The sequence below is a fragment of the Homalodisca vitripennis genome, chromosome 7 (genome assembly GCF_021130785.1).
Source record: "Homalodisca vitripennis isolate AUS2020 chromosome 7, UT_GWSS_2.1, whole genome shotgun sequence".
In the NCBI taxonomy this organism is placed as follows: domain Eukaryota; kingdom Metazoa; phylum Arthropoda; class Insecta; order Hemiptera; family Cicadellidae; genus Homalodisca; species Homalodisca vitripennis.
This window is the reverse complement of record NC_060213.1, coordinates 14,756,108-14,774,259: the sequence shown is the minus strand read 5'-3', so window position 1 is coordinate 14,774,259 and position 18,152 is coordinate 14,756,108. Positions and strand designations below refer to the sequence as shown.

The following is an 18,152-nucleotide window of genomic DNA, read 5'->3' as shown; positions in this document are numbered from 1 at the left end:
CTGTGTGTATGATGTATTTTTGAGAGGTTAGCAAACATGTAATCCCCTTTTTTCAGCCATTAAACGGGACAAAATAGATCGGCTCTAGTGTACTGTGTTGTTACCGTGTACGTACCTACACCTCTTATCTGTGTGTATGATGTATTTTTTGAGAGGTTAGCAACATGTAATCCCTTTTTTCAGCCATTAAAACGGGACAAAATAGATCGGCTCTAGTGTACTGTGTTGTTACTGTGTACGTACCTACACCTCTTATCTGTGTGTATGATGTATTTTTTGAGAGGTTAGCAACATGTAATCCCTTTTTTCAGCCATTAAACGGGACAAAATAGATCGGCTCTAGTGTACTGTGTTGTTACTGTGTACGTACCTACACCTCTTATCTGTGTGTATGATGTATTTTTGAGAGGTTAGCAACATGTAATCCCTTTTTTCAGCCATTAAACGGGACAAAATAGATCGGCTCTAGTGTACTGTGTTGTTACCGTGTGTTACCTTCACCTGTTATCTGTGTGTGTAGAGGCTACAGTCACCTATCCATATCGCGGCGGAGTTCGGGTACACGGAAATCTGCAAGGTGCTGCTGGCCGCGGGCGCCAACATCGAGCAGCGAGAGCAGGTGAGTAGCCGCGGATTCTATTCTCGCTCAGGACAGCTCAAGTTTTCAGCGGACACGTTACAATGTTTACTATGTCATTTAAACCAGGATAAACTACCAATGTATATATTCATTGAGATATTTCTCCTCATTTTTATGTAAGAAGACCCTTAGGTTGGTTTATTTTGGATATTTTGATCCTATTCTGACGTATGGGCTGACCTTTTGGGGAACGACCCCAATTAACTCTGTTGGCAGAGTTTTAAATTGAAAAAAATCTGTTAGACTGATGTGTGGCCTGGGTAGTCGTGACAGTTGTCGGGCAGTGTTCACTAATGAAAACCTTTTGTCTTTCCCTTCACTGTTTATATTTTGTGTCTCAATGTATTCATTCAAAACTCTGCAACACTTCCCTACATATAATCATCTGTATTCCACCAGAAACAGATACACTCATCATTCCGTACCATCACAGCAACAACCTCAAAAAATCCATGTCATATGTTGGTCCCAAAATATTTAATGCTCTGCCGCCTAGAATTTAAACTTCTTTCCAATTTCAAAAATCTCTGTTAAGCCATAGTTAACTATAAACTGTTCCAGTTGTTATATTCGATTATCTTTTTACTTCCTTTGCCATCAACTTCACCACTGATGTTTGTGATCGCTGAAGTACAGCTTGAGCAACTAAGCAGTGATGTTTTTAGAACAGCTAATACATCTTGAACGCACGAGGGAGAGAGGAATATATCACTGCCTCTGCCGCACATGCGCATTGACTGATTCATACTACTGCGCATCTCCACATCAATTTTCTCACTTACCTCACGGCCAAGGACGTAGCCAGCGAGGGAGTCCAAGGGGTCCGGACCCCCCCTCCATTTTTATTTTTTAATTTTGTTCAATTACTGTTTTAGTAAACTAGTACTGCTGAAAGATCGTTCTTAGCAAAGAGACGGGTCAAGAACTTTCTAAGGAACTAAATGGGGCCTTACTCTCTGTCCACTTCGGGAGCGTGCTTGGTAATACATTAGTGCACAATGGTTAAGTTCTTATAGGACTGATGTAACTGATTTGTAATACACAAGGACGTAGCTAGCGAGGGATTCCAAGGGGTCCGCACCTCCACCCCCCCCCCAAATTTTAAATTTTTAAATTAATTTTTTAGTAAACTATAATTAATATTTAAATAATTCAGTGTTACAGATATGTACTGCTGAAAGATCCGCCAACAAAGAAACGGGTCAAGAACTTCATAAGTAACAAAATGGGGCCTTACTCTCTGTCCACTACGGAAAAATATCAGTCGTCTGGAACCCCCCCCCCCATTTTTTCCTGGCTACGTTCGTGTTCATGGCCAGTAGGCATAATATTTCTCAGTAGGTCACGATTCATGCTGTGAATATCCCTGCGTATTTCTCTTGTACCACCCGTTAATCTAGTAACGCCAGTTCTGTGTGGATGTGGCAGGGAGGCCGGACGCCGCTGTACATCGCCGCCAGAGGGAGCTTCACCGCCATCGTGGACATGATCATCAAGACCGCCCGCCTGGACTATCCGGAGCCTGTAAGTCTCACACCTTCGCCCAGCTCTCGCACTTCCTACACTCACACTTCAGTAACACTGCACCGTGCACTTGTGTACCTTCATCACCACTCTGGCTGTTACTGTATGTTCAGCGTTTAAACGTCCAGAGACATAAAATAACAAGTAAACAAGTGTTGAGAGCACTCTGGATATGATATTATCCACAAAACATTATCCACTTTCCCAAAGAAAACCGTAAAGCCTTAACCTTCTACTACTTAACAATATTTTTAGATTTTCCCCATAAAAGATTTTTTTTAGTTAGTAGTAATATTTAAATCCAAATATGATATAAACGACTTTCAGTTAATTTTTTTCATCTTTGGTATACATAATCGTAAAATATATCAAAACTAAAGCTTCAATAATAGAATTCCCAGAAAGAATGTAGCTTTGCAGAGCTATTCCCCTACGATGTGTATTTTGTGTATACTCGTATGTTATTTTATAATTATGTTTTGTATTTTAAAATTATTAACTATATGATACACAATTTGAACGGCATAATTATTACCATGTGAGTTGGAATATTTATCGGTGAACATTTTCAATCATGTCAGGAGCTATAATTCTTCTAAGAGCAAATTTGTCTCAATAGTAACGTTTTATAAATCCGTGTTTACTGTCTGATTTGATTTCTTACTCAATTATGAGGTTAGAAATATCTCATGGCAAACACTAAGTAATAGAAGAGGCAATGATCAGAGTTTCTAACTTTCAGTAATGACGTTTTGTCTCATCAGTAAACAAACAGTGCACAGCCAGTTAGAGGAAAATCTTATATGTAAACATTGATCAAGAATAAAGCGTTTTGAAATTTTGGGGACACCAAATAGGAATGAACAACAAATTTCAATTATTCAAATGAAATCTGTAGAAATTTGTAATTTCTGGATGTCAGATGTTCATTTGGTGTAATTATATATCCCGTTGTTGAGTGTTGATGTATTGCAGTAGAAAAAAATACACTCGGTCACAAAGAAACAGCAGACTGGTTTCGCCAAGATATGTACAAATATAGGGCGAAACCTTGTAAAACTCCCAAGATCTCGAGAAAATTCAAATTCATAGAGAAATTGCACGTTGAGTAGCTATTTAAAAAAATATTTTTATATGATTAAACGAAGACTAATTCACCCAAAGTAGGTATATTAAACTTTATCCGACAAATAAACAGCACACAAACTAACGTATAATTTAATTCATATATTCATTTTTTTACTCTGTTTGTTTTTAAATTATTTTGATTTGTTTTTTGGTGTGAAGAACTTTTATCAAAATCACTTGTATTGGAAGAGGGCGAAGTTTACTCAGGTTTTTATAATTGCATCGAACCACGTTTCCTTCAACACCTCAAGACACAATTTAACCACTGATATCGTATACAAAGGTCTGGTATACCTCCTTTGCCCTAGGTTCATTAACTTAACTAAACTCGCACTGTAACAAAAGATAAGTTCCTCACTCAACTCGTATATTGCAAACCTAAGATTTTGATTTTGATGGACAGGGAATGATTTTAGATCGCAAAACCAAACTAAAATATCACCATCAAATTCGAAAACGCTGTTCTACTCGTCGTAGTAATTTTTAATAGATTTCTTATGCGTTATATTACAAAATAAGTGTCTTAAATAGATTATAAACTATTTTCTATTATGCAAAGTTATAAATTAATTTGAATGAACTCAAGTGAGAAAATACAGAAAGAAGGACTTCAAAGCAAAGTATTTTCACCGATATAATCAAAGTTAATCCTGGATTACGCAAGTTACGTGACGTGGCTTTTTCAATTCTTATTAACAAATTTAAAAGAATAATATCTTATATGTTTGAAGGTTATTTTTGACGATGGAAGGATTGTGAAGGAAACTGGATTTTTCCGGACATTTGCCATCGTTCAGTGAAACAAGAAATCAGTAACACTACGTTTCGAGATCTGCAATCTGATATCTCTTCTTCAGGTAAAGAACTAACCTAATACATAATTACAAACTAGGTTAAAATAAATAAATCTTACCAAAGCGTTGTGGCACGCCTAAGTCAGGAATCACAACCTACGGGGTCGTAGGTGGTTAGTATACGAGTGAAGACGTATTGTGACCTGTATTCCGTATTTAAGTTTTAATTATTAGTGTTTTGTATAGTTTTTTATTAAGTGCATGTTTATAGAGTTAGTGAAGTTGACAAACAACCTGTAGTTTGTGATTCCTGACTTAGACGTGCCACAACGCTTTGGTAAGATTTGTTTATTTTAACCTAGTTTGTAATTATGTATTAGGTTAGTTCTTTACCTGAAGAAGAGATCAGATTGCAGATCTCGAAACGTAGTGTTACTGATTTCTTGTTTCACTGAACGATGGCAAATGTCCGGAAAAATCCTGTTTCCTTAACATCTTCCACATATGCTGCCATCAGTTGTTGAAAGTAAAAATGCCTTCCAGCTCTCTATATAACCCGAGTCTTAACACGTATATTAAGTTTGGTTTTGGCTTGAAACAAGAGTACTGGTTTATAATATCAACACAAGAGTGTTCACCACACTACACCACACTTACAGAAAAGTGGACTTTAACAATCTTACAGAAAAATAATACCCTTGATGTATTTCAAAAGTTATGTTCATGTTTTTGTATCAGATATGTAAAGTGCAATAATTGATTCATATTAATTTTATATTTTTAATGTATTTTTCAAATCGTCACTGGGTTTTACACACAATTTGTACCCACCTGGGTACACGTCTGTTCTAAAGTTATTGAAACCCAAACAGTTTCAATTGAAACCCAAACCAAAATACATTTACTATACCCAACGGAGGATTTATATAAAAGCAATCAAAGTGATTAGAGCTTCTTGGAGAGTAGCTAACTTTCGGTTCAGAAAACTGACGAATGTGAAAAGTTAGCCACCACAGGTTATAGCCTAGTGGTAGAGTGTAGTGGTTCCCATTACTAAGCATGCACTGTTTAGTGACTGCCATACCAGCCTCCGCAGAACTTACAATAAGTAACGTATGCAGTATAGCTATCACCCCACAGATGGTTTCACACTATGATCATTCAGTCTGTTTCTCTCTTTATGTTGGTCTTTAGCCCCTTGTATTCACTCTGAATTCGCACTTCCTTTGAAGATTTTTGCAATTCTAATTGTTTTTCTTCTTTTGACTCGATGTTTATTGATCATGTAACAGTATAGGCTAGATCATATAACAGAGCAAGAAAATGAAACTGTTGGTGTATGGTACTGAAATTTTGACTCACACATTGTAGAGATTTGCGTCTGTTGTAGCTTCAGCTCACCTGCACAGTTTTTGACTCTTTAGGATGTTTCAGTTTTGCTCTACAGTGTTTGTCAATATTGCATGTAGAAGATGGTAAGTTCTACACAGTTAAGATATGGTTACAAACATGGTAATTTTGTATTAAACTGACCACGTCCCTATTAGGGGAAATACAGTGTTTTAGATATATGCTCAAAAAATATTCAAAATCTCGATTTCATATTTTGAAAATCTCCATTGTAAAATCTGTTTAGAGCAAATTGAAATGGAAATGCTTCGAGCTTGTTTAAAATCTCATCTGTCCATCAAAAGTCATACAGTAAATCTCTTGCTGTAATAGATTGTACAAAAATAAGAAATGTTTAAATTGCTTTCGTAGTCAATGGAGTTTCTTCAGGAGTTAAACGATGTCGGTGTGTTCAAGTTTAAAGAATATAAGAAGTTAAATGAATTATAATAAAATTTAAAATATAAAATTATGAATTTAGACAAATGGAAAGTCAAATACGGGTGTGCAATAATTGCAAAATTGGAAGATGTCAAAGTCCATTTCCCAAAAAGGTTTTTGAATATTGGATGATAAAAAAGATCAAAGAAATCAACTATATTTGTTGGAACGAAGACAATTTAAGAAAAAGATTTGTAATATGGTTAATATTGTAAAATAAATATCTTTCAATTACTTGTATGACAAAAATGAAATCATCACGGATTAAAACTCCAATATTTTTTACATGAATTAGATTATTTTTTTGAGGTAATGAAACGCTACCGCGAATTAAAAATATCAATTTTAGATTTTTTACTAAACAGCTTAATAATATTGGAGGCAAAGAGCTTAAGAATAATGAAAGCAAACTTTTTAAACATGGAATGAGCGTTTGATTATTTTCATTTAAATTTTTCATTTTTTCCGAAATTGTTTAATGTTTGACGTTGTAGTTTTTTTACTAGTTTAACACGTGGTATTTTCATTCAATTTTTTGCGTTTTAAATTTGAGCATCTGGCTCTTAATGTGTCCTAGAACCGCTAAATATATATCTACTTATATCTTTAGCGGTTTATATAATAAATATATATATATATATATATATATATATATATATATATATATATATATATATATATATTTGACCAAAAATTGAAACAGGTAGTTTAAAATTAAAGATGTATTTTTATTGCTAGAGAGAGCCTTAAACTATAGCGGTGCGAAAATGTAATTGTTAAAGTTAATTGTTCATCTAGCAATGTATCTAGTAGGCAGATAAACCAAAATTTCACTCTCAGGGAGTGGTTAGTATAATACCAAAGTACCCACAAAAAATTGAACCGAATCTTTAACTACTAATAAGACTATTATCCTTTCAAAATATTGAGTTTGGCCCTGAAGAGTCTGCAATAACAGACTGACGAGAGGCTTAAGTGAATCAAAGATTTACTTCACACAGCATTAATCTATCAATACTCTGAGAGCCATGGAGGAGATTGACAGTCTGATTAATGATGTGTGCTGTGCTCGCACCATCACTCGTGAATTCAGTTTGTTAGTTTTCTTCCCCGTCAATGCGTAATAGGATTCCCTCTTTTTCAAAAATAGACATATATTTTAAATGCTTACAAAAAACATGCACACACGTTTTTAATGACGGTGTTGTTTCCCACTATGTTAGATTCATAAAAATACTTCTTGTGTATGTGTATAAATATGATTGAAGTTGGGGACCAGCTTGACTGTCATTTTCTTATTTCTGTAAAAACGAATAGAGTGTTTAAATTTTTTTCACAGATTGTTTGCTTTGAAAACAAGATTTTAATGTGATCTCTATAAAAGAGTGGATTAGCAACAAAAAAACCACTCAAATTTTATATTTGGATTCTTTTTTAATTGAATTGGAAATAGTTTGATATTAATACTATATTTTATGATTTAAATAACAATGGACCTAATAATGAACCTTGGTTGACTCCCACTATGTACTAAATTGCATTGAAATAAATTAACTTTATGAAAACATGAGCTGAAATTAATACACGAAACAATGAAATGGAGACAAAGAACACAGGATGAAGTGGAGGAGAGTGGCGGGAGGGCGAGACAGAGTGTCACTCCCAAGTAGGACTGTGGGGTTGCAGGAGGACAACTGCGAGGGAGGGCCGCAGAGTGCGGCACGGCGGAAGTGGAGGTCGCAGCAGGAGGGAGGTGTGGGGGAGTGCCAGGACAGACTGCGACCGGTCCTCCACAAGCTGGCACACAGACAACTGGACGCAGGAGACTGGAAGCGGCTAGCACACCACTGGGCGTTCACGGAGGAGCAGATACGGGCCATAGAACACCAGTACACAGGTATTCCTACTGCATAACAATCTTGTCACAATGTCACTAGAGATCGAAGGTTAGGAGTACGGTTCACGGAGGAGCAGATACGGGCCATAGAGCACCAGTACACAGGTATTCCTACTGCATAACAATCTTGTCACAATGTCACTAGAGATCGAAGGTTAGGAGTACGGTTCACGGAGGAGCAGATACGGGCCATAGAACACCAGTACACAGGTATTCCTACTGCATAACAATCTTGTCACAATGTCACTAGAGATCGAAGGTTAGGAGTACGGTTCACGGAGGAGCAGATACGGGCCATAGAGCACCAGTACACAGGTATTCCTACTGCATAACAATCTTGTTACAATGTCACTAGAGATCGAAGATTAGGAGTACGGTTCACGGAGGAGCAGATAAGGGCCATAGAACACCAGTACACAGGTATTCCTACTGCATAACAATCTTGTCACAATGTCACTAGAGATCGAAGGTTAGGAGTACGGTTCACGGAGGAGCAGATACGGGCCATAGAACACCAGTACACAGGTATTCCTACTGCATAACAATCTTGTTACAATGTCACTAGAGATCGAAGGTTAGGAGTACGGTTCACGGAGGAGCAGATACGGGCCATAGAGCACCAGTACACAGGTATTCCTACTGCATAACAATCTTGTTACAATGTCACTAGAGATCGAAGATTAGGAGTACGGCTCACGGAGGAGCAGATACGGGCCATAGAACACCAGTACACAGGTATTCCTACTGCATAACAATCTTGTTAAAATGTCACTAGAGATCGAAGATTAGGAGTACGGTTCACGGAGGAGCACATACGGGCCATAGAGCACCAGTACACAGGTATTCCTACTGCATAACAATCTTGTCACAATGTCACTAGAGATCGAAGGTTAGGAGTACGGTTCACGGAGGAGCAGATACGGGCCATAGAACACCAGTACACAGGTATTCCTACTGCATAACAATCTTGTCACAATGTCACTAGAGATCGAAGGTTAGGAGTACGGTTCACGGAGGAGCAGATACGGGCCATAGAACACCAGTACACAGGTATTCCTACTGCATAACAATCTTGTCACAATGTCACTAGAGATCGAAGGTTAGGAGTACGGTTCACGGAGGAGCAGATACGGGCCATAGAACACCAGTACACAGGTATTCCTACTGCATAACAATCTTGTCACAATGTCACTAGAGATCGAAGATTAGGAGTACGGTTCACGGAGGAGCAGATACGGGCCATAGAACACCAGTACACAGGTATTCCTACTGCATAACAATCTTGTCACAATGTCACTAGAGATCGAAGGTTAGGAGTACGGTTCACGGAGGAGCACATACGGGCCATAGAGTACCAGTACACAGGTATTCCTACTGCATAACAATCTTGTCACAATGTCACTAGAGATCGAAGATTAGGAGTGCGGTTCACGGAGGAACAGATACGGGCCATAGAACACCAGTACACAGGTATTCCTACTGCATAACAATCTTGTCACAATGTCACTAGAGATCGAAGATTAGGAGTACGGTTCACGGAGGAGCAGATACGGGCCATAGAGCACCAGTACACAGGTATTCCTACTGCATAATAATCTTGTCACAATGTCACTAGAGATCGAAGGTTAGGAGTACGGTTCACGGAGGAGCACATACGGGCCATAGAACACCAGTACACAGGTATTCCTACTGCATAGCAATCTTGTCACAATGTCACTAGAGATCGAAGGTTAGGAGTACGGTTCACGGAGGAGCAGATACGGGCCATAGAACACCAGTACACAGGTATTCCTACTGCATAACAATCTTGTCACAATGTCACTAGAGATCGAAGGTTAGGAGTACGGTTCACGGAGGAGCAGATACGGGCCATAGAACACCAGTACACAGGTATTCCTACTGCATAACAATCTTGTCACAATGTCACTAGAGGTCGAAGGTTAGGAGTACGGTTCACGGAGGAGCACATACGGGCCATAGAGCACCAGTACACAGGTATTCCTACTGCATAATAATCTTGTCACAATGTCACTAGAGATCGAAGGTTAGGAGTACGGTTCACGGAGGAGCAGATACGGGCCATAGAACACCAGTACACAGGTATTCCTACTGCATAACAATCTTGTTACAATGTCACTAGAGATCGAAGGTTAGGAGTACGGTTCACGGAGGAGCAGATACGGGCCATAGAGCACCAGTACACAGGTATTCCTACTGCATAATAATCTTGTCACAATGTCACTAGAGATCGAAGGTTAGGAGTACGGTTCACGGAGGAGCAGATACGGGCCATAGAACACCAGTACACAGGTATTCCTACTGCATAACAATCTTGTCACAATGTCACTAGAGGTCGAAGGTTAGGAGTACGGTTCACTGAGGAGCACATACGGGCCATAGAGCACCAGTACACACGTATTCCTACTGCATAACAATCTTGTCACAATGTCACTAGAGATCGAAGGTTAGGAGTACGGTTCACGGAGGAGCAGATACGGGCCATAGAACACCAGTACACAGGTATTCCTACTGCATAGCAATCTTGTCACAATGTCACTAGAGATCGAAGGTTAGGAGTACGGTTCGCCTCAAAGTTTTTCATAATGCTGAAAGAACTAGCGAAGTACAATTAGATAGAACTGGTATTGATGTCAGAATTTGTAAAAATGTAGTCGTAATGATCGATGGTAAGAGATCTTTGGAAAAGCCTTCGGACATAAATCAGGCTGGCTCTTAAAATATCGGGTCTATGCTCTAATCCGCAACATAATAGACACAAATTGTACCCTTAAGGGAACACATGATCCCAGGTCACGTGGTATTGGGTACAGGCCGTACCAGAACAACAGTACGTGTCCTGGCTTTATGTGTAGTACTCAACAGCTACAAAGAACACGGCCACCAGATATAGTTAATGTGGAGTGAAAGTTTTTGAACAAGGATAATAGTTCCTTCAAGTTTTTGTGAGAGGATCTAAGCCATTGCTAGAATGCTGTGGCAAAGAACACAGATACCATATGCTTTTTTATATGAGGCAAAGGTCTAAACTAAAGGCTGTACCATTGTGTTTTATGTACAAAATACAGACCCTACATCTATAGGGAGCATGTTATTGATATGGAGCGAGGGTCTGAACCAGGCGATGAATCTGGTCAAGAGATTTTATAGGATTTGTACGGTAAGAGAGGTGTTACAGTAACTCTTATATTGTGTTTGATATGCAGGTCCCAACAGCTACAAGGAGCACAACTATCGGATGTTATTGATATGGAGCGAGGTCTGAACCAGGCGATGAATCTGGTCAAGAGATTTTATAGGATCTGTGCGGTAAGAGAGGTGTTACAGTAACTCTTATATTGTGTTTGATGTGCAGGTCCCAACAGCTACAAGGAGCACAGCTATCGGATGTTATTGATATGGAGCGAGGGTCTGAACCAGGAGGTGAATCCCGTCAAGAGTTTGTGTGAGGGACTCTGTGCCATTAACAAGAAAGCTGTGGCAGGTAACTATTGTCTTGTGTCTGACAAGTCTTATAGTCCCACACAGTTAGTAGATTTCATATTGAATTAGTTCCTGGTAACTGACTTATCGACCACGATGAGTTTTGAAGTATTATTCACCAACATATTTAACATAGGATGACATAAATCTAAAAACAATTGGAAAATCTAAACCTTTTTTCCCTTTTTAATGTTTTATGTGTTATGTTGTATGTTGTAATAGTAGAATTTTTAATGTTCCACAGACCATATCTGTTTTAAAGCTTGTCGAAGAAGATATATTTAAAACGTGAAATCATACAAACCAATGTTGGGCGTTGCGTAGATATGAAACATTTTTCGTGGCTTATTGAAAGAAAAAAGGTAACATTACGTTTTAAGATATGAAACCTCTCCCCTTATCTTGAGGATCCTTCCATCATCGTCAAAAACAAATTTTACATGAACGAGTAGTACTGGTATATCCCTACTTTATATTGTCATTTCAGACATCTTCCTTCCCTTATTTGCCAATAATACTGATGAAGCAAATTCACCTCCATTCCACCAGTGATAGTACGTTGTTTCTGGCGGCGTAAAAATGGCGAACGGGTCTACCAGAGTATCATGGAAATATTTAATAGAGTGTCTTACGTAAATGCGCTCCTCAACTATTTATTTAAATTATTAGTAATACACAATGGCGTAGCTGGCACAGTACACAATAATACGCAATAGTACACAGTAATACACAAGAGTATCCAAGGGGTCCGCCTCCCCCCTCAGATTTTTAAAGTTTTCAATTATATTTTTAGTAAACAATTATTATTATTTAAATAATTCAGTATTACTGACATGTACTGCTGAAAGATCGTTCTCGACAAAGATACGAGTCAAGAACTTTTTAAGGAACAAAATTGGTCCTTACTATCTGTCCATCAATGGAAAATATGTTTTGGCTGGGTTTTGTTTGGAGGTGGGGGCGTCCCAAAAAAATTTTCTGGCTACGTTCTTGGTAATACAATAGTGCACAATGTTTAAGACTTTTATATAACTGATCTAAAGTTTTCAAATTTTGTTCCAGAATCGATAAGGAAGAAACTGAACGAAGACATCGAGTTGCCCCAGAAGAGTGGACACCTGTGTTGTACATCATGTTCCATGTTCTAGTCTCGGCACGCCCCAGCCCCTGGCTTCTAGACGTTGTATGTTCCGTAGCACTGCGATGTTCTGAACTGTGCTCTGTCGTCGTCAATTACGTGAAAAACTGAAACCATCAGCATTTTAAGTTAAACACTGTACATTGGAGAATGCACACTAAAAATAAAGGGAAGTCATGCTATAGGTTGGAGTATGGTAATTTTAGAGTCCAGCAGTTGAACCGAGTACAGACTATTGTTGGTTTGTAGTTATTGAAGGAAAAATTAATGGTTTAGTAGCGATTCCGATTCTATTCTGGTGGACTTTCTTAGTTGTTTTTTTAACAGCCAGATAGCATTGTACATCTTCTCTACGTACAAGGTACAAATTTATGATTTGACAGGATGAAAAATTGTGCATAGAGTGTTCACAATGTCGAATTTTGTGTTATTTTTAAACACAACTCATTTTGAATCAAATATCGGTACGATTCACAAAGAGGGTAAGAATCCAAGAGTTTTTTTTAATTATTAGAACCAAATCTATCATTGTTCCTTGACGAAATAAATAATTACTTGTAAATTTATAGGCTTTGTATAGGCTTTTATATATTTTAAAATGAAAATTCTAATTTCTGTGCTTAAAATAAATATAAATAAGACATGTTTTGTTTATAAACTGGTTATTGTTCTGTCAGCAAGATCATGATCAAGTCTCTTCACAACTTACTGTAGGGCCTAATCAAGTACTGAGCAACTTAAGCTCGAACATTGTATTTAAGATGGTGCAATCTATCTCGGGCTTTGAAAATATTTTTGTATGTTAAACTCATAACAACTCTAAATACGGGGGAAATGTTTTTAATCACTCCTCGTGAAATTGCAATAGTTTTTCGAGGAGTTATCAAAAACAATTGTTGTCTACTTTTTATATATTCAGTCATCTTCAAGGGCTATGGATGATTAAAAAAAAATATTTTCCACACCCAAAATCGATTTCACCATCTTAAATACATAGGGGTTGAGGCGTGTACAGATGGGTCAAAGGATCTGAGTACGAGGTCGAGGCTGTACTAGCCATCCACAAAACATTGACCCCCACCTTCGCGCTATCATTCTGTTATTGATTTAAAGCAATTGAAATATTGGAACCTTTTATTTGAATATAACCACAAGACAACTGAATAAATCAGTAAATATTCCAGTTCTTGCCTCTTGGTCACGAGAAATACCGAAGGATGGGCTCTAAGGGAAAGCCCAATGTTCTTGGAAAAGATGTCACTCTCCACCACCCGCCAATCAGAGCGCAGATCGCTTGGTCCATCTGTAAACAGGTTACATTTCATTGGTGTATTTCAACAGTAGCCTATAATAGAGTATGTAAAATATTTCCTCAATACTGTAGTATAATTTGTAGACTTATACACCAAAATTAAATCGAAAATACACTTTAGATTTATGTTGTCTTCCAGCCAATAGCTTTCATCCGAGTACTGAAGTATTTCTACTGTATTATAATTCAGAAAGGCAAAAATAGTTATAGATGATAGTATTTAAAAGGTGACCAATTATTTATAAAGAAAGAAGTCATTAGAGGTTAGTTGTGTCAGTCATAGAGCTAAATAAAGACAAGACTGGACTAGAAATAGATATTTATGAAATAGTAGTGCAATAGTGAAGCTAGGCACCTAACTGATCAATCATTACAAACATATCTAGCATATGAAGAAATCAAGGGATTTTAAAGTAGCCTAGTACAGGTTTTGGTTATTTATTATAATCATATAATTAATGAAATGATAGAATCTAACTACTTAACATGAAAAGAACATTCTTAAAGTATTAAATTCCTTAAGTAAGCTTTAAATTGTAATTTCTGGTTTCAGTTCTGTAAATTAGCTTTTAATGAATTAGAAATGTTATCCAAGTATTAGGTTAACAATTAGGAAATTGAATTTATTTGTGCTCTTTGCTTTATGTAAGATTGCCTTTTCAGAGCCAGCAGTACACTAAGTACAGTGAGTAGTGTTGGAAAAAAAGACAGACATATCATCTTGACATTCTTCACCTAATTAATTAACACTGTTTTCTGTTTTAGTTTTCATTTACTTTAAATACAAAACACTAATCGAAAACTTACTTCTCTAAACAATATGTTGCATTATCTTTTCTTTCTTACCTGGACCATGGACAATTGATCTGGCTGAAGGTGATGATAAAAATTAATAGCTCGATTGTTAATTCTAACTTGAGTTATCAGTGAAGTTTTACGTTCTTCCGTAGGTAGATAATTATCTAAATGACTGAAAATAAGATCAAAAATTGAAAACGTTGTGCATACGAGCTCTTAGCTTTCTCAATCATCCTATATTTATGAACTAATACGGTGGAAACAAATATGTTTATTCACTTCAATATCAATACAATACACAAATATCTTTTGTTCCACGTCCAACACTGTCAGAATTACTACCAGTATTTTGAAATGTCAGTCCCATTGATCAGCTCCTAAGGTCCAGAGTAATGGAAAGAATATCGTTCCGAAATAATTTGGATGCTCATAATCAACATTTTGCCAAACATACCACGTTAAATATTGACATAATCAATTATGTTGTAAACATTACCAGAAACTAAGTCGACACAAGTATTTTTAGAACTGTTAACAAACTTTGTATGTCATCTATCTTTGGAATGTCAATATATGTACACATGTTTATGTCAATTTAATTTTCAAAAAAACCACACGATTTTTGTATTCTATTGTCTAGTAATTAGTAACTATAAACAGAATGTATATTTTTACAGGAGATTTATAATGAATTGTAGAAAGACTCCCTTCAAAGTAAATTTATTTTAATGTAAAATAACCTTAGTTTTTATAAGTGTTTTTTTCATTAAATGAGTTATTATTCTTCATCACATTTTCTTTGAAGTGTGATTTGAAAATTCGAATTATTAGCCTACTGAACATTTTCTATTTAGTAGAGAAACTTTAATTTTCCCACTTCTTATGCTTGACAATTATTCTGCAGATATCAGACTTGTGCAAACAAACCAAATAAAGTTTGTTGTAATTAACAAAAACATGTATACACAAGTTTGATTATTTTGCTGCAAAAACATGTTACAATTGGTATTGGTAATTGGCATTTTAAAGAGAAATCCATTTTATGACAGTTTAACATTTATTATATATAATTTGCACGAAATGTTGTCCAAAAAGTACTTTGGTCCTTTGTAGAGTATTGCGCTAAAAGTACCAGAAAGGGCCTTTATAAAAGTAACTAATGAATTACTTTAGGGTCTTCCTTACCTTCACTTGTTGAAATATCCGCTTATGGTACAGAAAAATAGCCGAATGAATTTTTTGTTTTTTTAATTTTCTAATTCACGGACCCTATACGGTGTTATCGCAAGATGACCGAGTCAAGCAACGTCGAGTGTGACTGCTGCTTGGATGGGTGACCGCTGACTATCCTGTCGTTGTAAGCACCACGCCTGCCCGGCCAGGGACCCGTGCGCGCGGCCAAAGCTGTACTAGCCATCCACGAAACATTGATCTCACCTATGCGCTGTCATTCTGTCATTGATTTAAAAGAACTGAACTATCGTAACACCTTTTATTTGAATATAACCATGAGACTACTGAATACATCAGTAAATATTTCAGTTCTTGGCTCTTGAACTGAAGAATGGGCTCTAGGGGCCCAATGTTTTTGGAAAAGACGACCCTCTCCACCGCCTGCCAATCAGGTGGCCAGCCAGCCTGCGCGCGCAGATCCCTTAGCCCATCTTTAATGGTTCGGAAGTCTCCCTTTAAGCTGTTGGTCACTAGTTTAACTAACAGAAAGAGCTTCTTAGCCCTACTTCGCCTGATGAAGTAAGACTTCATTACGTTTACCTTTTACGACAGATGCCATCCATATAGAAGGTAATGTTGCCTTTAAATGCGTAGTACAGTTATCCCCAATTGTCTACTACTTTATCAAAGTAAATGGTCAATATTTTTAAATCATTTTGTTGTAATGTTTTAAATAATATAATACCAAAAGATTTTCGGTCGAACAACTAGTTAAAAATATTATACTATAAAATATGCAATAAAGGATTTTCCGTACAGTTCCGACTCTTACAAGTGATTAAATTGTTAAGAATACTTTAATTTATTCTAGATTGCTGGATAGTATAAAATTAATGCAACTGAAGACCTGTGGGATAAAATTATCGTAAATGCTAGATTGAAGTAACCACATGGTACATTTTTTGTTTATACGGTAGAGCCGGTCATTTCCGATCTTGGCATAACCAAGTTCTCGGGATATCCGACCTAGAGTCCATCCTTTTGTTTGTTTCCGGTACCAAGTGATAACGAGACTTCGCGTCAATTAGTTACTTTATACAATACGTTATATAGGGTGAGGAGACTACCAATCCGCGAAGTATAGTGGGCTGAACCGAGAAACCTACCTACTTTTTTAACGAAACCTCCCCTCTGTTTCGACCCCAAAGAATTTGGGAACATTAAGTTTAATAATCACTTTTATTATTTTAAAATTTTATCAAATTCAAATTTTTATCCGAGGTTAGTAAAGACGTAATATTTATAAAAATACGTTATAAATATAGTTGTCACTTTTCACCATATTTCAATTTTTTAAATAGGACCAATTTAGGAAATTTTAAATTTTTAAACCTAAAAGATTTAAGTAGCAAGGTATAGTTTGCATTACATTTTTCAATAGGTCTTCTAGAATTAAAATATTTTGTTTTTAAAGTTTGGCTTTATCTTGGAATATTGAGAAATGGTGTCAAAAAAAATTTTAATGACGTTTGTTGCATTACAGAGTTTCTAACTCCTGGTGCCTTTGTGAATAAATCGAGTCTTTTAACCGTCGTCACAAATAGTAGTAGTAGTACTCCGTGCACGTTAAATCCGAGGATCTTGATGGATAGTTCACCGGTACACCTCTCTAATCCATATGACCCCTACTCCCAACACAGTGCAATTTTGGAGTCAAAATATCGGGGTTTTCATTTTAAACAAAGAAGCTCGGTTTCTCGGTGCAGTCGCTATTTATCACTAACGGATGGTCACACATTTTTATTTTTAGCTAAACATTATTTCGCTACTACTGTATACACTGTTATATTACTGTATAGTTTTTGTCAAATATTTGCTTGGAAAGGGCTGTTTTGACCCTCGGGTTACTCGACTTTTTGCCGTTCTAACCACGGACCGAACCTGTCAGAGTCGAGTATGAGAGGCTCTACTGTAATTAAAATAGTCGTAACAGCGTGCATAATAAAAACTTGAAGGCCATTTACTTTTTGGACAGCTTTTATCAGTGAGCTAGTTTGTATCAATGTTACATTTTCCCGGTATTTTACAGATGTAATAGTCACAAACTCATCGACTGCAGATGCTTCCCCGCCTTAGATGTCAGTGAACTGTTTAGAATCGTGGTGCAGCCAAATCTAGTGCCTCTTATATCTCCTCCCCCCCCCCCGTGAATTTCAGTCTTATCATGTTAATGTTTTCTGGTAGAGGTTGTGCCAACTTGAACGGTGGGGGCAGTTACACTAAAGCTCTTTTAACTTCTATGCTTTGTTGGCTGAAAGACTTGCAAAACGACATATTCTGAGGGTCTACTCAGGATGTATTAAGTTTGCGTAATTATTTGGATGAATACAAATTGATTTTGAGAGATGAAAGGCGAA

The 18,152-nt window shown here is 36.9% G+C and overlaps 1 protein-coding gene across 1 annotated transcript; it reads left to right on the top strand.

Moving 5' to 3' along the window:
* The first annotated feature begins 500 nt into the window (after positions 1-500).
* LOC124366926 (ankyrin repeat and death domain-containing protein 1A-like) lies at positions 501-12,636 on the top strand. The gene is made up of 5 exons (XM_046823534.1): positions 501-619; positions 2,069-2,164; positions 7,603-7,813; positions 11,187-11,315; positions 12,377-12,636. Exons 2-5 carry the CDS (start codon positions 2,126-2,128, stop codon positions 12,460-12,462), a joined length of 465 nt encoding a protein of 154 aa, XP_046679490.1. The 5' UTR covers positions 501-619; positions 2,069-2,125; the 3' UTR covers positions 12,463-12,636.
* Positions 12,637-18,152: the final 5,516 nt, after the last annotated feature.